Genomic DNA, 27800 nt, shown 5'->3' with positions numbered 1-27800 from the left:
ATTGTGCTGTACAGGTATAAGGACCCTTCTCCACATTATTGATGGTTCATTTCTTTCAGGTTTTTATAAAAAATAAATGTGATACAAGTTATACAGTGACTGTCTTTACATTCTTATCTTACTGATGGAGTTTTGGGATAGGGGTTATCCTTCATTGGTGTAGTGTTTGGGTGTTGATCATTGGTGGTTACTGGGTGTATTCGTTGGTTTATTGTTTATTGGGGTGTCTGCGTTAATTGGTGGATTGTTTAGTGTATCATGATGAAAATAAACAGGTGCGCGTGACTATGTTATGTTAGCGATGTCAGAAAGCAGGAAATTAATTATGCAAATGTTTATAACTGTAGTTCAAATTTAGTAGCCAGTGAGGATATTGATGATCCAGCCATACACTTTTTATGGGAAAAATTACAAGCTCTAATTTGTTAGGGCATTTCATTTAAAAGTGTTAAACACATAAGTAAGGTAAGCCTTAAAAGTTGCAAGCATTGCAACCCCTAACCTAAACACAGTGGGTGATTGGGATGGTTGTGCAAATGCTGCTGCACATAGATGGCGAGTAGTGCTATATTTAGACGCGTTAACAAATTAAAGCATATAATTTAATTCCACTACAATGTCTCCTTAAGGTGTTTTTATATAGATGTTGAAGTCCAGAGGATTAACTAACCCAGATTGTTACAGCAAAGCTACTCCAGGTGAGTTTGTGACTTAGTTCAGTGAAGGCAAGGGTTAACAAACACTCTCTAGTCTGTATTATAGCTAGAAAATTAACCAGAGTCCCCTTTTTAATGCCACCCACACTAAACTATCTCTGCTGGCACCACTAAGGATTATTAAATGTGTCTCTTTGCTAATGTGGTTTAGATATTAGACAAAGTTTAAAAAAATCACAAAGCTTTTATATATGAGGTAACAAACAAAATTACACAGACCAAACCTGTTAAAGAAAAAGGAAAAGTAAATCTCCATCCCAAGGAAGACTGGAAGAAGAAAATGGTCATGCTATTGACAGTAGCCCCTTATGTCAAATGACAAAGTTATTTAGCTAAATTCAACATCAAAGGGACATGATACCCAAATGTTGAAGAACTTGAAAGTGATGCAGCATAGTTGATTAGGAATCATCACCTGAACATCTCTATGCAAAAAAAGGAAGACAGTTTCCTAAGTATTTACACCCCACTGTAAAGAAACTTTTAAGCAGCCAATAAGGATGCTAGTCCCAGGATTTGCATGGGAGTATGCACCTGGCATGCACAGGTACAGTCATGTTATGTTCCTATTCAGTTTAAGGACATTTGCTATGAAATCTCACAAGATTTCATTGAAATATCACGAGAGAACAGCAAAGCAAAGCATGACCTCAGCACTGTAAAAAGAAAGGGTTTATTACTTATCCTGATCAAATGGGGGAATCTTGCTCACCTTCAATAAACTAATCTTATTGGTTTATAAAAATAAACATATAAAAAATAAGTGCTTGCTGATTCCTCTTAAACACAATTCTGAGTGTATTCTATATGAGTTGATTGTCTCTTATTAATTTTGGATGTTTCCTTACTCCTATATAATCAACTTAATTATTTTAACCCACATGAATGTTTACTTCGATGCTTGGAATACAATACTTATAGCATACTTTTAAATTATTGTCTCCTTTCTCCTATGTTTTCGTATAATATACTCAACTCAATTATTGTCATCCACATAAATGTTTATTTCTCCAACATAGGTGTGTCCGGTCCACGGCGTCATCCTTACTTGTGGGATATTCTCTTCCCCAACAGGAAATGGCAAAGAGCCCAGCAAAGCTGGTCACATGATCCCTCCTAGGCTCCGCCTACCCCAGTCATTCTCTTTGCCGTTGTACAGGCAACATCTCCACGGAGATGGCTTAGAGTTTTTTAGTGTTTAACTGTAGTTTTTATTATTCAATCAAGAGTTTGTTATTTTAAAATAGTGCTGGTATGTACTATTTACTCAGAAACAGAAAAGAGATGAAGATTTCTGTTTGTATGAGGAAAATGATTTTAGCAACCGTCACTAAAATCCATGGCTGTTCCACACAGGACTGTTGAGAGCAATTAACTTCAGTTGGGGGAACAGTGAGCAGTCTCTTGCTGCTTGAGGTATGACACATTCTAACAAGACGATGTAATGCTGGAAGCTGTCATTTTCCCTATGGGATCCGGTAAGCCATGTTTATTAAGATAGTAAATAAGGGCTTCACAAGGGCTTATTAAGACTGTAGACTTTTTCTGGGCTAAATCGATTCATTATTAACACATATTTAGCCTTGAGGAATCATTTAATCTGGGTATTTTGATAAGATTATATCGGCAGGCACTGTTTTAGACACCTTATTCTTTAGGGGCTTTCCCAAATCATAGGCAGAGCCTCATTTTCGCGCCGGTGTTGCGCACTTGTTTTTGAGAGGCATGACATGCAGTCGCATGTGAGAGGAGCTCTGATACTTAGAAAGGACTTTCTGAAGGCGTCATTTGGTATCGTATTCCCCTTTGGGCTTGGTTGGGTCTCAGCAAAGCAGATACCAGGGACTGTAAAGGGGTTAAAGTTAAAAACGGCTCCGGTTCCGTTATTTTAAGGGTTAAAGCTTCCAAATTTGGTGTGCAATACTTTTAAGGCTTTAAGACACTGTGGTGAAAATTTGGTGAATTTTGAACAATTCCTTCATATTTTTTCGCAATTGCAGTAATAAAGTGTGTTCAGTTTAAAATTTAAAGTGACAGTAACGGTTTTATTTTAAAACGTTTTTTGTACTTTGTTATCAAGTTTATGCCTGTTTAACATGTCTGAACTACCAGATAGACTGTGTTCTGAATGTGGGGAAGCCAGAATTCCTTCTCATTTAAATAAATGTGATTTATGTGACAATGACAATGATGCCCAAGATGATTCCTCAAGTGAGGGGAGTAAGCATGGTACTGCATCATTCCCTCCTTCGTCTACACGAGTCTTGCCCACTCAGGAGGCCCCTAGTACATCTAGCGCGCCAATACTCCTTACTATGCAACAATTAACGGCTGTAATGGATAATTCTGTCAAAAACATTTTAGCCAAAATGAACACTTATCAGCGTAAGCGCGACTGCTCTGTTTTAGATACTGAAGAGCATGACGACGCTGATAATAATGGTTCTGAAGGGCCCCTAAACCAGTCTGATGGGGCCAGGGAGGTTTTGTCTGAGGGAGAAATTACTGATTCAGGGAACATTTCTCAACAAGCTGAACCTGATGTGATTACGTTTAAATTTAAGTTGGAACATCTCCGCATTCTGCTTAAGGAGGTATTATCCACTCTGGATGATTGTGACAAGTTGGTCATCCCAGAGAAACTATGTAAAATGGACAAGTTCCTAGAGGTCCCGGGGCTCCCAGAAGCTTTTCCTATACCCAAGCGGGTGGCGGACATTGTAAATAAAGAATGGGAAAGGCCCGGTATTCCTTTCGTCCCTCCCCCCATTTTTAAAAAATTGTTTCCTATGGTCGACCCCAGAAAGGACTTATGGCAGACAGTCCCCAAGGTCGAGGGAGCGGTTTCCACTTTAAACAAACACACCACTATACCCATAGAAGATAGTTGTGCTTTCAAAGATCCTATGGATAAAAAATTAGAAGGTTTACTTAAAAAGATGTTTGTTCAGCAGGGTTACCTTCTACAACCAATTTCATGCATTGTCCCTGTCGCTACAGCCGCGTGTTTCTGGTTCGATGAGCTGATAAAGGCGGTCGATAGTGATTCTCCTCCTTATGAGGAGATTATGGACAGAATCAATGCTCTCAAATTGGCTAATTCTTTCACCCTAGACGCCACTTTGCAATTGGCTAGGTTAGCGGCTAAGAATTCTGGGTTTGCTATTGTGGCGCGCAGAGCGCTTTGGTTGAAATCTTGGTCAGCTGATGCGTCTTCCAAGAACAAGCTACTTAACATTCCTTTCAAGGGGAAAACGCTGTTTGGCCCTGACTTGAAAGAGATTATCTCTGATATCACTGGGGGTAAGGGCCACGCCCTTCCTCAGGATCGGCCTTTCAAGGCAAAAAATAAACCTAATTTTCGTCCCTTTCGTAGAAACGGACCAGCCCAAAGTGCTACGTCCTCTAAGCAAGAGGGTAATACTTCTCAAGCCAAGCCAGCTTGGAGACCAATGCAAGGCTGGAACAAGGGAAAGCAGGCCAAGAAACCTGCCACTGCTACCAAGACAGCATGAAATGTTGGCCCCCGATCCGGGACCGGATCTGGTGGGGGGCAGACTCTCTCTCTTCGCTCAGGCTTGGGCAAGAGATGTTCTGGATCCTTGGGCGCTAGAAATAGTCTCCCAAGGTTATCTTCTGGAATTCAAGGGGCTTCCCCCAAGGGGGAGGTTCCACAGGTCTCAGTTGTCTTCAGACCACATAAAAAGACAGGCATTCTTACATTGTGTAGAAGACCTGTTAAAAATGGGAGTGATTCATCCTGTTCCATTAGGAGAACAAGGGATGGGGTTCTACTCCAATCTGTTCATAGTTCCCAGAGGGAACGTTCAGACCAATCTTAGATCTCAAGATCTTAAACAAGTTTCTCAAGGTTCCATCGTTCAAGATGGAAACCATTCGAACTATTCTTCCTTCCATCCAGGAAGGTCAATTCATGACCACGGTGGATTTAAAGGATGCGTATCTACATATTCCTATCCACAAGGAACATCATCGGTTCCTAAGGTTCGCATTCCTGGACAAGCATTACCAGTTCGTGGCGCTTCCTTTCGGATTAGCCACTGCTCCAAGGATTTTCACAAAGGTAATAGGGTCCCTTCTAGCTGTGCTAAGACCAAGGGGCATTGCTGTAGTACCTTACTTGGACGACATTCTGATTCAAGCGTCGTCCCTTCCTCAAGCAAAGGCTCACACGGACATTGTCCTGGCCTTTCTCAGATCTCACGGATGGAAAGTGAACGTGGAAAAGAGTTCTCTATCTCCGTCAACAAGGGTTCCCTTCTTGGGAACAATAATAGACTCCTTAGAAATGAGGATTTTTCTGACAGAGGCCAGAAAAACAAAACTTCTAGACTCTTGTCGGATACTTCATTCCGTTCCTCTTCCTTCCATAGCGCAGTGCATGGAAGTGATAGGTTTGATGGTAGCGGCAATGGACATAGTTCCTTTTGCGCGCATTCATCTAAGACCATTACAACTGTGCATGCTCAGTCAGTGGAATGGGGACTATACAGACTTGTCTCCGAAGATACAAGTAAATCAGAGGACCAGAGACTCACTCCGTTGGTGGCTGTCCCTGGACAACCTGTCACAAGGGATGACATTCCGCAGACCAGAGTGGGTCATTGTCACGACCGACGCCAGTCTGATGGGCTGGGGCGCGGTCTGGGGATCCCTGAAAGCTCAGGGTCTTTGGTCTCGGGAAGAATCTCTTCTACCGATAAATATTCTGGAACTGAGAGCGATATTCAATGCTCTCAAGGCTTGGCCTCAGCTAGCGAGGGCCAAGTTCATACGGTTTCAATCAGACAACATGACAACTGTTGCGTACATCAACCATCAGGGGGGAACAAGGAGTTCCCTAGCGATGGAAGAAGTGACCAAAATCATTCTATGGGCGGAGTCTCACTCCTGCCACCTGTCTGCTATCCACATCCCAGGAGTGGAAAATTGGGAAGCGGATTTTCTGAGTCGTCAGACATTGCATCCGGGGGAGTGGGAACTCCATCCGGAAATCTTTGCCCAAGTCACTCAACTGTGGGGCATTCCAGACATGGATCTGATGGCCTCTCGTCAGAACTTCAAAGTTCCTTGCTACGGGTCCAGATCCAGGGATCCCAAGGCGGCTCTAGTGGATGCACTAGTAGCACCTTGGACCTTCAAACTAGCTTATGTGTTCCCGCCGTTTCCTCTCATCCCCAGGCTGGTAGCCAGGATCTATCAGGAGAGGGCGTCGGTGATCTTGATAGCTCCTGCGTGGCCACGCAGGACTTGGTATGCAGATCTGGTGAATATGTCATCGGCTCCACCATGGAAGCTACCTTTGAGACGAGACCTTCTTGTTCAGGGTCCGTTCGAACATCCGAATCTGGTCTCACTCCAGCTGACTGCTTGGAGATTGAACGCTTGATCTTATCGAAGCGAGGGTTTTCAGATTCTGTTATCGATACTCTTGTTCAGGCCAGAAAGCCTGTAACTAGAAAGATTTACCACAAAATTTGGAAAAAATATATCTGTTGGTGTGAATCTAAAGGATTCCCTTGGGACAAGGTTAAGATTCCTAAGATTCTATCCTTCCTTCAAGAAGGATTGGAAAAAGGATTATCTGCAAGTTCCCTGAAGGGACAGATTTCTGCCTTGTCTGTGTTACTTCACAAAAAGCTGGCAGCTGTGCCAGATGTTCAAGCCTTTGTTCAGGCTCTGGTTAGAATCAAGCCTGTTTACAAACCCTTGACTCCTCCTTGGAGTCTCAACTTAGTTCTTTCAGTTCTTCAGGGGGTTCCGTTTGAACCCTTACATTCCGTTGATATTAAGTTATTATCTTGGAAAGTTTTGTTTTTGGTTGCAATTTCTTCTGCTAGAAGAGTTTCAGAATTATCTGCTCTGCAGTGTTCTCCTCCTTATCTGGTGTTCCATGCAGATAAGGTGGTTTTACGTACTAAACCTGGTTTTCTTCCAAAAGTTGTTTCTAACAAAAACATTAACCAGGAGATTATCGTACCTTCTCTGTCCGAAACCAGTTTCGAAGAAGGAACGTTTGTTGCACAACTTGGATGTTGTTCGCGCTCTAAAATTCTATTTAGATGCTACAAAGGATTTTAGACAAACGTCTTCCTTGTTTGTTGTTTATTCCGGTAAAAGGAGAGGTCAAAAAGCAACTTCTACCTCTCTCTCTTTTTGGATTAAAAGCATCATCAGATTGGCTTACGAGACTGCCGGACGGCAGCCTCCCGAAAGAATCACAGCTCATTCCACTAGGGCTGTGGCTTCCACATGGGCCTTCAAGAACGAGGCTTCTGTTGATCAGATATGTAGGGCAGCGACTTGGTCTTCACTGCACACTTTTACCAAATTTTACAAGTTTGATACTTTTGCTTCTTCTGAGGCTATTTTTGGGAGAAAGGTTTTGCAAGCCGTGGTGCCTTCCATTTAGGTGACCTGATTTGCTCCCTCCCTTCATCCGTGTCCTAAAGCTTTGGTATTGGTTCCCACAAGTAAGGATGACGCCGTGGACCGGACACACCTATGTTGGAGAAAACAGAATTTATGTTTACCTGATAAATTACTTTCTCCAACGGTGTGTCCGGTCCACGGCCCGCCCTGGTTTTTTAATCAGGTCTGATAATTTATTTTCTTTAACTACAGTCACCACGGTATCATATGGTTTCTCCTATGCAAATATTCCTCCTTAACGTCGGTCGAATGACTGGGGTAGGCGGAGCCTAGGAGGGATCATGTGACCAGCTTTGCTGGGCTCTTTGCCATTTCCTGTTGGGGAAGAGAATATCCCACAAGTAAGGATGACGCCGTGGACAGGACACACCGTTGGAGAAAGTAATTTATCAGGTAAACATAAATTCTGTTTTTGATACTTAAAATACAATATTTATATCAAACTTAAAATAAATAAATAAATAATACTTCCTTAAAAATATATGTATATCCACACACAGTTTCTTCTAAAATTACACCGGTGTCAATATATGTCACGCCTCTTACGGTGACTTAACTCTAATAAACTCTTTCAAATGGCAACTCAATTAGTAACACCTTAATCCTAGCAAAAAAAGGAATTTATTACATTTGGTTCAGTGCGATACAATGATTCATAACACTATAGTGGACAATTCCCCATAAAAAATACATATAAATATATATTTATATATTCAACCTCTTTCAGTAGTTGTATTCGTTACATGTGGTTAAGCAATTTTGATCAATTATTATATACCATCTCCTCCAGTGTGTTGAAATTGCCTTTGTACAAAGAAGTATAATATATTGCAATATAGTGTCCTTTATTAAGGTGTCCCTTAGCGTACAGTTTTCCAAGCTTCTGTTCTGAGAAACAAATTTTGGTTATCTCACAGTGTTTCTTATTGATGGAAACTGCATTATAATGCGACCAAATGTCTAAATTAACTGTTTAAAGTACTGTATATTTATTTACATACGTTTTTTTCTTTTCTTTCCTTTATCCTTCTGTAAACAGTGCACTGTTTCGATAGATTATTTTCCTCCAGGATGGTTCCGATGGAGCCCTGTATCATTCAGTCTCCCTTCTCCAAACAGTGGAAATAAAGGGTCAAAACCTCCTGTGGGTTTAGTTGGTTTGTATCCACCTCTAGTTGGTTTGTATCCACCTCCTCTTCTTGAAAAAAGAAAGAAACTCACGGACTTCTTGTCAACAGCCATTGTACGTCTCCTGACTTTTGTGGCTGGCAAGGCAACCGGAGTTCGCTAGATCCGTTCCTTTGTTCCGGATTTACCAGTTTCTTCGCTGCTTGGTGGCTAGGTGATAGTAGCGTGTAGCTGTCGGTCTTTCAGGTTTCTACGCGTTTCGGCTGTCAGCCTTACTCACACACACACATGCATAAATACACACACATAAACACCAATTGGTAAAACGGAAACACTAACCCCTGTAGTTAGAGACAGAGACACTAGTGAATCATCACGTCACACTCACATGATATCAGTACAGACAGTGGCAGGTCAACATTTTTTATTAAAAATATTTTTTTTAAACTGGGCCCTCACCCTTGGGGGCCCATCACAGTTGCAACCTCTGCACCCCTTGTAGTTCCACCCCTGCTGCTTTAGCTGTATTAAATGTTATCTTTTGTTATTGAGCATTTAAAAACATATGAGGTGTATAGCAAAGAACTTGATAAAAAAAACACCAATACTGGAGCAGAAAGAACACACCTGCAGTATCCAACATAAATAATGTTATAATAAAGATTGCCAATATGCAGTATTAAATCAAGCATCTGATGAGGCCACCAACATGAATAGGTGTCATGCACAAGGAAACAGTACTGCCTTCCTATAGCAGCAGTCTAATTTATTACTGGCTGTGTATTGTAGTTCAGATCTTTACTGATCTTCTGAAAGACCCTTTCAACTTAGATCTTCTCTTTTTTAGAGAGAGAAAAAAAAGTGAATATGCATTTCAATGCATCTATTCAGAACACTTTTTTTTGTACAAAAAGGGCAAATTCAAAACAAGGGTACAAAAGGAGGTGAAAGCAGCCTTCATGGGCCAACCTGTGAATTGCAATTAGATTTGGTCTTCCCATGTCTTTCTTTATTAGACACGTTCCAGTAAACTGCAACACTAATGAAATCTTTTTATTGCGGTGCTGGTCTTTCTGTCAAGTTAACACATACTGTACATACCTAACTGACACCAGGTGATTCATTCTATCACTGTTGGAGTTTGGATTTAGAAAACTGCCCTAACTTGAAGACATTGGCCATATTTAGATACATTTGATGAATAATAATCGTTTTCTTTCCAAATGAGACCAGATGTATTTTTATTACAAATTGTTTATTTGTAACTATATATCAGAAAATAGTGGTCCGAGGCATTGCGCTCTTTCTCAAGCCTTTGTGGCACTTTGGTACACAGTGTAGTCATTTAGTAGTTCAGCAGCTAAGGTCACTAGAATGCTTGATGGTATAGGAAGAGGCATTAACAGCAGACAGTTCTTATGCCACTTTATAGATCACAAGTTAGGCCTCAGCTTGAGTATTGTGTACAGTTCTGAAGGACATATCTCCATAAGGAAATACATTAACTGGAATCTGTTACAAAGGAGGGCTACTACATTGTACATAATCTAAAAAATAAAACTTACAAAGAAAGGCTTGGTTACCTAAATACGTATAGCTTAGAGAAGTGCGAATATATGACAGAAACATTCAAATGTAATAAGGGATGTAATAAAGCTGATTTTTTTTCACAAAAAGAGCCACACTAGAATAAGAGGTCAGGATTTTAAGTTGAAGGGTGGTAGGTTTAGGAGGGATTTGCAGAAACACTTATTTACAAAAAGAATGGTTGATTCATGGAATAAACTTTCATTATAGGTAGTAAAGACAAACACTGTGTGGTACTTAAAGAATGTCTGGGATAAGCATAAGGCTATCCTGCATTCTTAAAGGGACATGAAACCCAAACATTTTATTTCATGATTCATATAGATAAAACAATATTAATACAATTTTAAACAACTTTAATCAAAATTACTTCTATTTTCAAATTTGCATCATTCTCTTGGTATTCTTTGTTGAAGAAGCAATAATGCACTACTAGAAGCTAGCTGAACAACTTAGGTGAGCCAATAACAAGAAGTATATATGTGCAACCACGAGAACAAAACAAATTAGATAATAGAAGTGGAAGGTTTTCTGAATCAAGAAAGAAAAAAAAAATAGTTTTATTTCCCTTTGAAAGTAATATTAATCCGTGCTTTTTTTAGTAAAAAAAAAAGTGTTATATCAAAAGTAAGAATATAAAAGGCACTTACTTTGTGTTAAAAACAACACACATCTTAATTGTTTTCTTGCAAAATTAATTTCTACTTTCGCATGAGTTTTGCATTGAAATTCCTTTACTGAGCATGGACAAGAAACTGACTGGAGATAGTACTGGTGTCTTCTAGCAACCGCAACCCCCTTGTGGGGCTGTAACAGGAAGTAATGAACCCTGCTCAGATTAAAGTGAATGTAAATTTTGATGATAAAGTGCCCGTTTTTAACAAAATTGATTTGAAACAGGGGCCCTTTAATTTAATTTATAAAAATTTACATTTCACTTGTGTTGTGAAAAATAATCCTGACAGCCGCTCCAGCTTCTCCCGGTCGTCGCAAGCCTCTTCCTACGTCAGAAATGACGGATCAGTCATCCTCCAATCACGGCTTCCCCCTCAGGTTAATCGGTGTCTGATTCAACGCCGTAATTGAAAAAAGCCGGATTCCTCATTTTAGACCCAGGAAGAGGCTTTGCGACAGGCAGAGGAAGCGACGCAGCAGCTGTCAAGTAAATTTTGATTAATTAAAGTGCCCCTGTTTTTAATCAAATTTTTAAAAAATGGGCACTTTATCATCAAAATTTACATTCACTTTAAGTTAAAAAAAAAAGAAATAAAAAGTAAAACCTTTTAAAATGATGAATACTTATTTATATTATGTATAACCCAATGCTTAGTGTTGCATCAAAATCTTTGTTAGTATGTTAAATAGTTATGCAAAAAAAGTAACAAAGTACAATGTAACACAGATTCTTTTTTTTAAATACAACATTTTAAACAAATATTAATGTGTGGATATGATCTGCTTTAAAAAAGTTCTACCTGATACACAAATGTTTAAAAAAAAAATATTGTCATGCAACAAAAATACAGACAAAGTGAAACTCACCCTGTCATATCATAAATAAATCTAACCATTTGCACATTTCTATCACACCTCCATTTCTCCCTTAGCTATACATATTCAGGTCACTAATTATCCCCTTATGTATTGAGAACAGATGTAATTATATCGTTTTAGAGACTTTTTTTGTGTCCAGGGTCTCTGTGATGCTATGACCCCCTCTCACTCTCTGGTGCTAACATCTCTAATACAGATGTTTCTTGTTCCATCCTATTAGTAGCCCAGGCTAAAGGAGGCTTCTTTGCCCTTCTGCTCTGAGAAGATAGTAATTCAAAAGCAGACTAGAGTGATAGAAGCCAAAGTGATTTATACAATACGCTTATTTTGTTCACTCTGAGCCTGTTATATTTTTCCTCAGACATCTCCACGAGAAGGAAAAAATAGGCTTAGAATGAAATTATTACAGCCATCTTAGCTTTGTACATTCTGTAGCCAGTTTTTAAAGGGACAATATTATACAAAATTTGCACTTAGTAATTCATTAGAGAACGATGTTGTTGTTTTAGATCAGTATGTGTTTAATTCCTGCAAATGGATAAAGTTACATGAAACGGCTAATGAGTCAGGAACAGCAGTTACATAACATTCCAATCATTGTCCATGTTCTTCTTGGGAGCTGTGTCTTCTGAGACTTTGGCCCCTATTTAAGAAAGGTCTTGAGGACCTGATCCGACACTGCGGATCAGGTCCGCAAGACCTCGCTGAATGCGGAGAGCAATACGCTCTCCGTATTCAGCATTGCACCAGCAGCTCACAAGAGCTGCTGGTGCAACGCCGCCCCCTGCAGACTCGCTGCCAATCGGCCGCCAGCAGGGGGTGTCAATCAACCCGATCGTATTTGATCGGGTTGATTTCTGGCGATTCCTGTCCGCCTGTTCTGAGCAGGCGGACAGGGTTATGGAGAAGTGGTCTTTAGACCGCAGCTCCATAACTTGTGTTTCTGGCGAATCTGAAGACTCGCCAGAAACACAGGCCCACAAGTTCCCTACGGAGCTTGTTAAATGGGCCCCTTTGCCTATCTTTAAAGGGACATTGAACTTCTGGGTGCAACTACAGTTGCATGGTTATTACTCAGCATGTTATTGTTTTCCCTCCAATACCTGTAGTTGGCAAATCTCTGTATCTTTATATTGGGCACCGCCATCTTGTTGCGCTCGTATTTTTGCATCCTCTGACAGAAGCAGAGTGCTTTCACAGATCAGTGTTGTTATTGACTTTTTGACAGCTGTACCTTGAACTTTGGTTTAGAATGCACATCAGAAAGCAGAGGCTTTACAGAGTTGTTTTTTTTTGTACACAATATTAAAGTTGCATAAAAAATATAAAAAAAAAATCCTAAAGTGATGGTAAATCCGAGCTTTTAAAAAAAACACGGATTTACCATCACTAAAAATAAACTGGACTTTTCATTAATGAGTTTGTAAAGAAAAATGTTGCTAAACTCACCTTTTCTGTGCTGCCACTCCTCGCTAAAGTTAGCGCCTCCTGCCCATGGCACAGCACTCTTTTCTCAATACTAGCCGTGTTAGTCACCTGACAGTGTTCTGTATGCTAGCACGGCTATTGGTTTAGAGGTGGAAACATCACCTCATTGTGAAAAGAGCGCTGTGCTGTTGGCGGCCTTTTTTTTTTTTACATACTCATCACTGAAAGTCCGGTTTCGTTTTAGTGATGGTAAATCTGAGCGTTTTTTTAAATACTCAGATTTACCATCACTTTAAGAATAATATAGAACAATGCAGCAACTGCAAAACATACAGCTCCTGCTCTGTACTTTACATAGTAAACTGTAGTGCAGAATAAGGCTTGTTTGTCAAGAAGACAGCAATATCACTGATCTATAAGTGTGCACTGCTTCTGTCACTGGGTATGAGAAAACTTAAACTCCAAGAGGGCGGTGCCCAGTGTGAACACGCAGAACTTCACTAATAAGAGAACAGTTTTAAAGAGAGCTGCAAGCACAAGAGGGTAAACAATAGCATGGTGATTAATAGACTGTAGTTGTACCCATCAGTTTAATGTTCCTTTAACCACTTGATTCATGATGGATTTTGTAGAAAACTCATTAGATTGGAGCAGTAGTGCACAAATTACAAATTAGAGAATGCAATTTTTGCTCTAAATCAGTGTGGCCAACTTGCAACCCATGGGCTATGTGTCCCTCTGCTTTGGTGCCTGCAACCCCTATGGGAAATGCAACACATTTAGATGTTGCTTATGTGGGTAAAAATAAAAAACATTTGAGCACCGTATCCCCCAAATAATGGAATTGTGAGTTTGAAGCCACTTGTTACTAACGCAGTAGTGATCAAGGTGATAAAACTATTTTTAGATATATTTAGATGTTTGTTTAGAAGTAAAAGGAAAAGCCAGATGTCTTTTGCTGTTTATACTTTTTTTTTTTAACCATGAAACAAGGATTGTGTTTTGTATATAGAAAACGTTTGTTGGATATGTAACCTTGCAGCATATTGCAAATAACCACCAGGCGCTCTTGTGACTGCTTGATGGATGTATTTTCCAGTGCTTCAGAAAGCATGAAATGCGTGCACATGCAGACTCTCTAAGTGTAAAGGACTGAACGTTCTGTTATTGCGTGTGCCACATGTGAAACAAAACATCTGGTGGATTTGGTGTCTTTGATAGATGATATAAAAATAATGAAAATGGGAAGTTTAGTATTATATTTTCCTTTCAAGTTGCTGCTTGAGAGCAGATCTGTGATGTATCTAGTTTCACCTACTTCTGAGAAGGTTTGTGGGGATGAAAGCTAAAGGCAAAACCTCTTCTTTTCCCCCCTTCTCCATTAGAGACTAACTGCAACCATAATAGTTGTGTTATACAATATGAGTAGTAAGTATTGTCCTGGTGATTTACTAAATGGCTTTATAATGAGATGATTATCTTGTGAAAGCTTTTTTTCTTCAGATCACAGCGTTGTTATTTTGCGAGTCAAAATGCTTCAATTCATTTTGTGTTAGGAAAAGATAGTGAATCGCTATATTTCTTTTTTCTATGCTTCTAATAAGGCTCCTAAATAAAATGTTTTCATGCTGCCCATTAGCTGCTACATGACCACTGTCTTCTGAGGATTTTCAGAATCAGCAACCCCCAAAAAAATTCTAATGGACAGAATTTAAAGGGTTGCTAAAGTCAAAGTGAAAGTGTGTTTTGAGTGTAATGTTCTTTGCAATGTGATTAAGCACTATAACATGAAAAATGGCATTGTTTGCTATGCTAGCTCTCGCATGCCAGGAATATATGGTGACAAGAGCAGTGAACACATTTGGCTCCTGCAGTTTCCCAGTGAGGCCGGTAAGACATACATGTATGGTACTGATTTAGTCGGCTGTAGTGTCGCTTTAAAAAAGCAGGGCCTATGAATACCCAAAAACTCCCCTCGCCCACCGGACGAGTAAATGACAAAACTTACCAGCCCGTGCGTATCTGCATGTAGTGTGTATATATCTTATGTAAAGGCAATATAAATAGTGTTATTGTAATCCCACAAAGCATTACAGACAGAGGTCCCAATTTGAATGGCCTGCAAGCTGCTTAATATTTGGGACTTAATAAAAAGGCTTTAACTTTAGAAAATATTTTTCTATCATGTACGTCTTGACTTTTTTCCCCCTAAGGAAAAAAAGATATAATTGAGCTTTCTCCAACATAGGTGTGTCCGGTCCACGGCGTCATCCTTACTTGTGGGATATTCTCTTCCCCAACAGGAAATGGCAAAGAGCCCAGCAAAGCTGGTCACATGATCCCTCCTAGGCTCCGCCTACCCCAGTCATTCTCTTTGCCGTTGTACAGGCAACATCTCCACGGAGATGGCTTAGAGTTTTTTAGTGTTTAACTGTAGTTTTTATTATTCAATCAAGAGTTTGTTATTTTGAAATAGTGCTGGTATGTACTATTTACTCAGAAACAGAAAAGAGATGAAGATTTCTGTTTGTATGAGGAAAATGATTTTAGCAACCGTCACTAAAATCCATGGCTGTTCCACACAGGACTGTTGAGAGCAATTAACTTCAGTTGGGGGAACAGTGTGCAGTCTCTTGCTGCTTGAGGTATGACACATTCTAACAAGACGATGTAATGCTGGAAGCTGTCATTTTCCCTATGGGATCCGGTAAGCCATGTTTATTACGATTGTAAATAAGGGCTTCACATGGGCTTATTAAGACTGTAGACTTTTTCTGGGCTAAATCGATTCATTATTAACACATATTTAGCCTTGAGGAATCATTTTATTTGGGTATTTTGATATAATAATATCGGCAGGCACTGTTTTAGACACCTTATTCTTTAGGGGCTTTCCCAAAGCATAGGCAGAGTCTCATTTTCGCGCCGGTGTTGCGCACTTGTTTTTGAGAGGCATGGCATGCAGTCGCATGTGAGAGGAGCTCTGATACTTAGAAAAGACTTTCTGAAGGCGTCATTTGGTATCGTATTCCCCTTTGGGCTTGGTTGGGTCTCAGCAAAGCAGATACCAGGGACTGTAAAGGGGTTAAAGTTAAAAACGGCTCCGGTTCCGTTATTTTAAGGGTTAAAGCTTCCAAATTTGGTGTGCAATACTTTTAAGGCTTTAAGACACTGTGGTGAAAATTTGGTGAATTTTGAACAATTCCTTCATGTTTTTTCGCAATTGCAGTAATAAAGTGTGTTCAGTTTAAAATTTAAAGTGACAGTAACGGTTTTATTTTAAAACGTTTTTTGTACTTTGTTATCAAGTTTATGCCTGTTTAACATGTCTGAACTACCAGATAGACTGTGTTCTGAATGTGGGGAAGCCAGAATTCCTATTCATTTAAATAAATGTGATTTATGTGACAATGACAATGATGCCCAAGATGATTCCTCAAGTGAGGGGAGTAAGCATGGTACTGCATCATTCCCTCCTTCGTCTACACGAGTCTTGCCCACTCAGGAGGCCCCTAGTACATCTAGCGCGCCAATACTCCTTACTATGCAACAATTAACGGCTGTAATGGACAATTCTGTCAAAAACATTTTAGCCAAAATGAACACTTATCAGCGTAAGCGCGACTGCTCTGTTTTAGATACTGAAGAGCATGACGACGCTAATAATAATGTTTCTGAAGGGCCCCTAACCCAGTCTGATGGGGCCAGGGAGGTTTTGTCTGAGGGAGAAATTACTGATTCAGGGAACATTTCTCAACAAGCTAAACCTGATGTGATTACATTTAAATTTAAGTTGGAACATCTCCGCATTCTGCTTAAGGAGGTATTATCCACTCTGGATGATTGTGACAAGTTGGTCATCCCAGAGAAACTATGTAAAATGGACAAGTTCCTAGAGGTGCCGGGGCTCCCAGAAGCTTTTCCTATACCCAAGCGGGTGGCGGACATTGTTAATAAAGAATGGGAAAGGCCCGGTATTCCTTTCGTCCCTCCCCCCATATTTAAAAAATTGTTTCCTATGGTCGACCCCAGAAAGGACTTATGGCAGACAGTCCCCAAGGTCGAGGGAGCGGTTTCCACTTTAAACAAACGCACCACTATACCCATAGAGGATAGTTGTGCTTTCAAAGATCCTATGGATAAAAAATTAGAAGGTTTGCTTAAAAAGATGTTTGTTCAGCAGGGTTACCTTCTACAACCAATTTCATGCGTTGTCCCTGTCGCTACAGCCGCATGTTTCTGGTTCGATGAGCTGATAAAGGCGGTCGATAGTGATTCTCCTCCTTATGAGGAGATTATGGACAGAATCAATGCTCTCAAATTGGCTAATTCTTTTACCCTAGACGCCACTTTGCAATTGGCTAGATTAGCGGCTAAGAATTCTGGGTTTGCTATTGTGGCGCGCAGAGCGCTTTGGTTGAAATCTTGGTCGGCTGATGCGTCTTCCAAGAACAAGCTACTTAACATTCCTTTCAAGGGGAAAACGCTGTTTGGCCCTGACTTGAAAGAGATTATCTCTGATATCACTGGGGGTAAGGGCCACGCCCTTCCTCAGGATCGGCCTTTCAAGACAAAAAATAAACCTAATTTTCGTCCCTTTCGTAGAAACGGACCAGCCCAAAGTGCTACGTCCTCTAAGCAAGAGGGTAATACTTCTCAAGCCAAGCCAGCTTGGAGACCAATGCAAGGCTGGAACAAGGGAAAACAGGCCAAGAAACCTGCCACTGCTACCAAGACAGCATGAAATGTTGGCCCCCGATCCGGGACCGGATCTGGTGGGGGGCAGACTCTCTCTCTTCGCTCAGGCTTGGGCAAGAGATGTTCTGGATCCTTGGGCACTAGAAATAGTCTCCCAAGGTTATCTTCTGGAATTCAAGGGGCTTCCCCCAAGGGGGAGGTTCCACAGGTCTCAGTTGTCTTCAGACCACATAAAAAGACAGGCATTCTTACATTGTGTAGAAGACCTGTTAAAAATGGGAGTGATTCATCCTGTTCCATTAAGAGAACAAGGGATGGGGTTCTACTCCAATCTGTTCATAGTTCCCAAAAAAGAGGGAACGTTCAGACCAATCTTAGATCTCAAGATCTTAAACAAGTTTCTCAAGGTTCCATCGTTCAAGATGGAAACCATTCGAACTATTCTTCCTTCCATCCAGGAAGGTCAATTCATGACCACGGTGGATTTAAAGGATGCGTATCTACATATTCCTATCCACAAGGAACATCATCGGTTCCTAAGGTTCGCATTCCTGGACAAGCATTACCAGTTCGTGGCGCTTCCTTTCGGATTAGCCACTGCTCCAAGGATTTTCACAAAGGTACTAGGGTCCCTTCTAGCTGTGCTAAGACCAAGGGGCATTGCTGTAGTACCTTACTTGGACGACATTCTAATTCAAGCGTCGTCCCTTACTCAAGCAAAGGCTCACACGGACATAGTCCTGGCCTTTCTCAGATCTCACGGATGGAAAGTGAACGTGGAAAAGAGTTCTCTATCTCCGTCAACAAGGGTTCCCTTCTTGGGAACAATAATAGACTCCTTAGAAATGAGGATATTTCTGACAGAGGCCAGAAAAACAAAGCTTCTAGACTCTTGTCGGATACTTCATTCCGTTCCTCTTCCTTCCATAGCTCAGTGCATGGAAGTGATCGGGTTGATGGTAGCGGCAATGGACATAGTTCCTTTTGCACGCATTCATCTAAGACCATTACAACTGTGCATGCTCAGTCAGTGGAATGGGGACTATACAGACTTGTCTCCGAAGATACAAGTAAATCAGAAGACCAGAGACTCACTCCGTTGGTGGCTGTCCCTGGACAACCTGTCACGAGGGATGACATTCCGCAGACCAGAGTGGGTCATTGTCACGACCGACGCCAGTCTGATGGGCTGGGGCGCGGTCTGGGGATCCCTGAAAGCTCAGGGTCTTTGGTCTCGGGAAGAATCTCTTCTACCGATAAATATTCTGGAACTGAGAGCGATATTCAATGCTCTCAAGGCTTGGCCTCAGCTAGCGAGGGCCAAGTTCATACGGTTTCAATCAGACAACATGACAACTGTTGCGTACATCAACCATCAGGGGGGAACAAGGAGTTCCCTGGCGATGGAAGAAGTGACCAAAATCATTCTATGGGCGGAGTCTCACTCCTGCCACCTGTCTGCTATCCACATCCCAGGAGTGGAAAATTGGGAAGCGGATTTTCTGAGTCGTCAGACATTGCATCCGGGGGAGTGGGAACTCCATCCGGAAATCTTTGCCCAAGTCACTCAGCTGTGGGGCATTCCAGACATGGATCTGATGGCCTCTCGTCAGAACTTCAAAGTTCCTTGCTACGGGTCCAGATCCAGGGATCCCAAGGCGGCTCTAGTGGATGCACTAGTAGCACCTTGGACCTTCAAACTAGCTTATGTGTTCCCGCCGTTTCCTCTCATCCCCAGGCTGGTAGCCAGGATCAATCAGGAGAGGGCGTCGGTGATCTTGATAGCTCCTGCGTGGCCACGCAGGACTTGGTATGCAGATCTGGTGAATATGTCATCGGCTCCACCTTGGAAGCTACCTTTGAGACGAGACCTTCTTGTTCAGGGTCCGTTCGAACATCCGAACCTGGTTTCACTCCAGCTGTCTGCTTGGAGATTGAACGCTTGATCCTATCGAAGCGAGGGTTCTCAGATTCTGTTATCGATACTCTGGTTCAGGCCAGAAAGCCTGTAACTAGAAAGATTTACCACAAAATTTGGAAAAAATATATCTGTTGGTGTGAATCTAAAGGATTCCCTTGGGATAAGGTTAAGATTCCTAAGATTCTATCCTTCCTTCAAGAAGGATTGGAAAAAGGATTGTCTGCAAGTTCCCTGAAGGGACAGATTTCTGCCTTGTCTGTGTTACTTCACAAAAAGCTGGCAGCTGTGCCAGATGTTCAAGCCTTTGTTCAGGCTCTGGTTAGAATTAAGCCTGTTTACAAACCTTTGACTCCTCCTTGGAGTCTCAATTTAGTTCTTTCAGTTCTTCAGGGGGTTCCGTTTGAACCCTTACATTCTGTTGATATTAAGTTATTATCTTGGAAAGTTTTGTTTTTAGTTGCAATTTCTTCTGCTAGAAGAGTTTCAGAATTATCTGCTCTGCAGTGTTCTCCTCCTTATCTGGTGTTCCATGCAGATAAGGTGGTTTTACGTACTAAACCTGGTTTTCTTCCAAAAGTTGTTTCTAACAAAAACATTAACCAGGAGATTATCGTACCTTCTCTGTGTCCGAAACCAGTTTCAAAGAAGGAACGTTTGTTGCACAATTTGGATGTTGTTCGCGCTCTAAAATTCTATTTAGATGCTACAAAGGATTTTAGACAAACATCTTCCTTGTTTGTTGTTTATTCCGGTAAAAGGAGAGGTCAAAAAGCAACTTCTACCTCTCTCTCTTTTTGGATTAAAAGCATCATCAGATTGGCTTACGAGACTGCCGGACGGCAGCCTCCCGAAAGAATCACAGCTCATTCCACTAGGGCTGTGGCTTCCACATGGGCCTTCAAGAACGAGGCTTCTGTTGATCAGATATGTAGGGCAGCGACTTGGTCTTCACTGCACACTTTTACCAAATTTTACAAGTTTGATACTTTTGCTTCTTCTGAGGCTATTTTTGGGAGAAAGGTTTTGCAAGCCGTGGTGCCTTCCATTTAGGTGACCTGATTTGCTCCCTCCCTTCATCCGTGTCCTAAAGCTTTGGTATTGGTTCCCACAAGTAAGGATGACGCCGTGGACCGGACACACCTATGTTGGAGAAAACAGAATTTATGTTTACCTGATAAATTACTTTCTCCAACGGTGTGTCCGGTCCACGGCCCGCCCTGGTTTTTTTAATCAGGTCTGATAATTTATTTTCTTTAACTACAGTCACCACGGTACCATATGGTTTCTCCTATGCTAATATTCCTCCTTAACGTCGGTCGAATGACTGGGGTAGGCGGAGCCTAGGAGGGATCATGTGACCAGCTTTGCTGGGCTCTTTGCCATTTCCTGTTGGGGAAGAGAATATCCCACAAGTAAGGATGACGCCGTGGACCGGACACACCGTTGGAGAAAGTAATTTATCAGGTAAACATAAATTCTGTTTTTTTTTTTTTTTTTTTTTTTTTTTTTTTTTTACTTCAGCATATGTGGGGGGGTTATGATTGACTAAGTATATTTAATGCTGCCACCCTTCACCCTATAGCGCTGTGAGCGCTACTGCATTTAGCTGGACAATGAACAGTGACATAACAAGCATTCTAAAAATACTTTTTTTCCCCCTTTCTGCCCAGCTGCGTTTCAACTACTAGCGCGACTGTCAGTGCCATGCTAGCAGATTTGACTGGGTGCATGGAGAATGGTATGTTCTCTACTAATTGGTAAAGTCAATTTTTGGAGCAATAATAGCATCCAGAAAAATTGTGCACTGCTCTATATTGTTATGGTAGGCAGCTTGCTCGTGTACAAGTACTGCAGAGGACCCTGGAGTACATCAGCATAATGTACGTGAGCAAGCTGCCTACCATAACTATATAGCCACTTTAAACCATACTTCATTCATACACAGAGAAGAAACACTCACCGTTCTAGCAGGATGTATTTCCGCGCAGACAACTTTAGGGGTGGGAAGTAGCAACTGACAAGGAAGAGACCAAGAGCCATGGAGATAAGGGGAGGTCTTTTATTATTATTATTATTATTATTATTATTATTATTATCAGGTATTTGTAGAGCGCCAACAGATTCCGCAGCGCTGTAAACATAGTCGGTGTACAGGATAGCTTTTGTAGGGGTCAAGTGGGTAGAGGACCCTGCCGAGAGTATCACTGTTGTAGTCGGCTCTTATGAAGCAATCTGTAAACAGCTGGGCCCATAGGCTTACAATCTAAGGGGTTCAAGGGGAAAGCAATGGCGTTAGGAAAGGTTAGTGTTGGTTGTATGCATCCCTGAATAGTAAAGTTTTTAGGGAGTGCTTGAAGCTGTTAAAACTAGGGGAGAGTCTTATGGAGCGAGGCAGGGAATTCCACAAGATGGGGGCCAGTCTGGAGAAGTCCTGTAAACGTGAATGTGAGGAAGTAACAAGAGAGGAGGAGAGGAGGAGGTCCTGAGCTGATCGAAGGGGACGGGAGGGAGAGTATCTAGAGACAAGTTCTGAGATGTAGGGGGGAGCAGTGCAGTTGAGAGCTTTATATGTCAGGGTGAGGATTTTATGTTTAATCCTAGAGGCAAGAGGAAGCCAGTGAAGGGAATGGCAGAGAGGTGCAGCAGATGAAGAGCGACGAGTAAGGAAGATGAGTCTGGCAGAGGCATTCATAATGGATTGTAAAGGAGCTGTGCGGCAGCTAGGTAGACCAGAGAGGACGGAATTGCAGTAGTCTAGGCGGGAAAGGATGAGAGAGTGGATTAAAATCTTGGTTGTATCTTGTGTAAGGAAATGTCTAATTTTAGCAATGTTTTTAAGGTGGAAGCGGCAGGCTTTAGCCAAGGACTGGATGTGAGGAGTGAAGGAAAGATCTGAGTCAAGTGTGACCCCAAGACACCGGGCGAGCGGGGTAGGGGTAATGGTGGAATTATCAACAGTTATAGAAATTTTGGGGGTGGAGACATTGGAAGAAGGGGGAAAAATAAGGAGTTCAGTTTTGGAGAGATTTAGCTTAAGTTAGTGAGAGGACATCCAAGATGAGATGTGAGAAAGACAGTTAGTGACACGGGTTAGTAAGGAAGGAGGTAGGTCTGGTGCAGAGAGGTAGATTTGGGTGTCATCGGCATACAAATGGTATTGAAACCCATGGGACTTTATTAAGGAACCTAGTGACAACGTGTAGATTGAGAAGAGAAGGGGACCAAGGACAGAGCCTTGAGGTACCCCAACAGAAAGTGGTAACGGGGCAGAGGATGCTCCGGAGAAGGCTACACTAAATGTACGGTTAGTCAGATAGGAAGAGAACCACGATAGAGCTGTGTCTTTGAATGCATTTAACAGAAAGAACCTCCCCTTTCTACCCTCCTTTCCCGTGTGTGCGCATATGTGAAAGGCAATTTTACATTTTTTATTATTGCTTCTTATATCCCACTTAAAATGTCAGGTCGCCGCTCGGGCTGGTAACTTAAAAATTTTACTTGTTCGCAAGAAATTTAGGTCGCCATTGGCGACCGGAACAGTCTATTCATATTCCCTGAAAAAGCAATTTACATAATGTTTAGGTACTATAGTATCTCTTGGTCAAGGAGTAACTGGTATTTAAAGGGACAGAAATAAAAATTGTAAGTGCACATACACCCATTCACCAGCTTCTACAAAGCAATGTGAAAGTGACATAAAAGAGCAACAATAAAATGCTCCAGTGAGCTACATTAATTTATTATTACTTGCAGAGGGATTATACATGTAGTTAAAGGGACATTGAACAGTAAATAAGTACCAGATATAATAATGTATTTAAAGCAAAAATTAGCCTGAGAATTGCATATGGATGTTCTGTTCCAAAATGTTATTAGTTGTTTAAATATAGTAGAAATAAGTGTAAGGTTTTAGTCTATATACATTAGTGGGTGCTGCCAGGTTAAAACATGTGTTTCCCTTATTTAATCTCTTCTGTTGATGACAGTTATGGACAAATGTAAAGTGTGCAAAAGAATATAGCAGTGTAAAAGGAAAAAATGTTCTCAGATAAGCAGCTTATTACAGCCTTTAAGAGGGGCAGGGCTTATAATACTCATCAGGAAGTTGATTTCTGCTACTTGATTCCATAGTTTCTATAGCCAACACTTTTTAGTATTTCGATTTTCTATATAGGTGCGGTTAACAGTCAAAAGCAGCTATTTCAAAATGAAGGTAAAAAACTGTTGGTATTTATCACAGCCTAGCAAGTAAAATGGATCATCCTATATTATAAATGGCCAGGTATGTTTGTCCGATGCAGTCATGCGCAGTAGAGACTGCAGCGCGAGACAAACATACCTAGCCGTAAGGAAGGTTCAGCAGTGATTGCCGTGAGGATCAGACAGCAGAGAAGGTGGGCGGGAGCGGACGGGCCGGATTGGAGGGGGCGTGGTATGGGCAGGACCGGTGCACTGCAGAAAATGACCCGTGTACATGGGCTTTAGGACTAGTTGGGAATAAATTAAAGGGGAGACAATTTTACAATGCAGTACACTTTTAAAGAGACCCCGTGGGATATATATTTTATTGTTATTGCTAATACTTTATTTGTTTTGCTGTCTACTTACTTGCTTTATTAGGATATATTAGACAAGAAGAGAACAGGCTTTTAATCTAGGATTAACTGAGTTTCAACATTATTTTATAGAAAAAGAGAGATTAAAAAGCCTACAATTTCCATTGTTGAATTACAAGAAAATGGGGCAAAGTGATTAATGAAAATATAATCGAGCCCTAAAAGTCTCCTGACTTCTAATCATTTTTTTTTCTTTTACAATTCTTATTGATCACCAGAAGCAGTTTTTGTACTTTAAATTACTTTTTTTTTTTATTTCTTCAGAAAGAAGTTATTTTAGTAGATATGTTATTATGACAAAAGGTACAGTCTGTATACAACAGTTTAGAATGTGAAAATGAATTTATATTGGTGCTGAAAGGGCATCATTCTGTGTTACACAATGGATTTGTTAGTCACCTTGAAATTTTAGTATAGTATAGGAGTGAAAATTTCATTCATTTCACGAAGGTGCCATTTCTTCCTTCCAAAATATTAATCACAAAGCATATTGCTGCTAGCTTAATCTTGCTTGAAGGGCAAGGAGCTAAATGCACATTATACCCTATACATATAATTTATTGTGACAGGTAAGCAGGGCTGGCAATTTCCAATACTCCTGGGCTAGTTTAAAAAAACAAACAAAAAAAACACAACAAAACAATTTCCAGTATATAATATTAACTGAAGTAGTAACTTTTTTTGTGTTACTAGTAATCTTATTTCACTGACTGGTTAACTATGGTGATATTTTCCTGCCCTTTCTGAGATACATGTTGGTAGGGAGAAAAGAATGAGAATTTGTTATTTTACTGCTCAATGCTGCAAACATAAACATTAACCCCTTGGCTGTCGTGGAGGACTGCAGTGCATTGTATATTAGCAATTTGCAGAGACCATTAGCATCCAAGTGGCTAAGGTGATGATTTAGATAAGGATAAGACTTTTTTTTATTGTAGTGCACTTTTCTTGCAAAACATAAAATTATATATAGACACACAATGTGCATTTGAGATCCTATAAATGTTTTTTATCTGCTTTATTTTTGTAATCTACCAAAATGTTTATGTCCGTAACTTTAAACCATGTTCTCTGATGTGATTTAAAAGCAGTTACTTGTTTAGTCATTTTACGATACTTAGTTTTTTTTCAATACATATAAAGGTGATCTCTGGCTTTTGTCTTGATAGGGTGTACCTCATTTACCATGTGCCAAAGCCTTGTACAACTACGAGGGAAAAGAACCTGGAGATCTCAAGTTTAACAAAGGTGATATCATCGTGCTTCGCCGTCAGGTTGACGAGAATTGGTACCACGGAGAAATTAATGGCGTGCATGGATTCTTCCCCACTAACTTTGTGCAAATCATAAAGCCTTTACCTCAGCCTCCACCTCAATGCAAAGCACTTTATGACTTTGAAGTTAAAGACAAGGAAGCAGACAAGGATTGTCTACCCTTTTCAAAGGTAGGGAACAGATGGGCAATTTCATTCAAGGGATTAGTGATCTTTCTTAATGGCAGATGTGAGGCCATTTTAGATACGTTATAAATCTGTCAAAGGATGTTTGTATGTTTATAGCCATCTACAACTGCAAGATAGCTGCAAATGCTCTGGATAATTTTGTTTAACCATCGATATTAATTTAAGTATTTATTCTGTGTAAGGATTTAGTATTTTATTAAAAAAACATGTATGTAGGTAAAGGCAGCATTAAAGGGACATTAAACACTTTGAGATGGTAATATAAAATAAATAATAAATTGTATATATAAAAAAACTGCAATATAATTTTATTATTAATTTTGTTCCCTTTTCCTGCTATTTCATTCTGAAATTGTGAGCTTTTTAGATCCTGTTAGAAATGGAAATGCAGAACACTGTTATATTCCACATAGCTATTGGCTGCACACTCTAGTGATCTATTTATAAATGTCTCTAATTGGCCACAGCAGAGAAAGTAACCTAAGTTACAAGATGGCAGCTTCCATTGTTATATAGACACAAAAACTTTAAACGTATTTTGTCAATATTTAAACAGCTAATGAAACTTTAAAAAATACATCTATATTTTATTCTCAGACATCCTTTTCTTTGAATGCATCATTCTATGTGGCATTTATTCAGTGTTTAATGTCCCTTTAAGTATGTCACTGTCTAACAATGGAGAGGGGTGAGTTTGTGAAGTGTGGTGCTCAGATCAAGCACAATGTATATGTCATGCTTTCTCTACATTACAGCACAATTCCTTTTTTCCCGTTAGAATCTCACATTGGTGAAGCATTTAGTTCTTGCTCAGTGAGTAACCAGAGACAAAAGGTTATGCTAGTGCAGCTTTGCTCTATTCTATGTTGTGAGATTGGTTCTTTGCACACATATGGGACCCCTTACTTGCTTATATTTATACACATGTGCTTCCCTTTAGCTGCCCTGGAAGAGAGTCTGCATCTACCCAGAAATTCACAGACTGCTTCCTGTAAAACTATATTTTTATGGAATTATGAATAATCTTATAGATGTTAACTCCAATATGTTAACTTGAATTAAAGAAATGTGACACTTGTAAAAATGAAAAAGGAGAAGCCCCACAACATGTATATGTTTATAATAAACAAGGCATAATAATATACTTTATTAACATCTTTTTAAATCCATACTACAGTTAATAAATATAATATAGAAGTTTAGTGAATATATATATTTTGTGATTTGCAGTGTTTCTAGCAAGTCTTGGTGCACATTTTCTCAGTGGGAAAGTCAGAGAGTGACCAGTGCCAAAATAAACGCTTACACAAACTCCAGCTAGTAAATAGGAACCTCTCAAGTCCCTATATAAGAAGATGCAAATACAATATATAAAGAAACTAGGGAGCGCTAAAAGATGAGCTAAAGTATAACTGGTGTGGATAGGCAAAGGAGGATATAGGGCTTAATATGGATAACAGTGGAATTGAAGCTTATGAGAGATCTGTTCACTGCAGCCAATGTAGAAGATTAACCGCAATGGCTAAGTGAACAGATATAAGATCTAAAAGAATTCAATATATATATTTATACTAATGAATACTCAGTATATATTATTATTATATACTCAATATATTAGGAAGGTGCTGGTTACATAAAACGTAATATTTCTTTCATGTAATTAGCAAGAGTCCATGAGCTAGTGACGTATGGGATATACATTCCTACCAGGAGGGGCAAAGTTTCCCAAACCTTAAAATGCCTATAAATACACCCCTCACCACACCCACAAATCAGTTTTACAAACTTTGCCTCCTATGGAGGTGGTGAAGTAAGTTTGTGCTAGATTCTACGTTGATATGCGCTCCGCAGCAGGTTGGAGCCCGGTTTTCCTCTCAGCGTGCAGTGAATGTCAGAGGGATGTGAGGAGAGTATTGCCTATTTGAATGCAATGATCTCCTTCTACGGGGTCTATTTCATAGGTTCTCTGTTATCGGTCGTAGAGATTCATCTCTTACCTCCCTTTTCAGATCGACGATATACTCTTATATATATACCATTACCTCTGCTGATTTTCGTTTCAGTACTGGTTTGGCTTTCTACAAACATGTAGATGAGTGTCCTGGGGTAAGTAAGTCTTATTTTCTGTGACACTCTAAGCTATGGTTGGGCACTTTTTTATAAAGTTCTAAATATATGTATTCAAACATTTATTTGCCTTGACTCAGGATGTTCAACATTCCTTATTTTCAGACAG

General features: G+C 40.3%; 1 protein-coding gene across 3 annotated transcripts in view; it reads left to right on the top strand.

Annotated features, from left to right (window-relative positions):
• The window catches only part of SH3RF1 (SH3 domain containing ring finger 1), a 379385-nt gene that overhangs the window by 173770 nt on the left and 177815 nt on the right, over nucleotides 1-27800 (top strand). For all 3 annotated transcript variants that reach the window (XM_053703817.1, XM_053703816.1, XM_053703815.1), the window contains exon 3: nucleotides 25271-25546. In XM_053703817.1, coding sequence (XP_053559792.1) covers nucleotides 25271-25546 — 276 coding nt within the window. The remainder of the gene's footprint in view (nucleotides 1-25270; nucleotides 25547-27800) is intronic.

This window comes from Bombina bombina, chromosome 2, assembly GCF_027579735.1.
Source record: "Bombina bombina isolate aBomBom1 chromosome 2, aBomBom1.pri, whole genome shotgun sequence".
NCBI lineage: Eukaryota > Metazoa > Chordata > Amphibia > Anura > Bombinatoridae > Bombina > Bombina bombina.
This window is presented reverse-complemented; position numbering and strand designations above follow the sequence as displayed.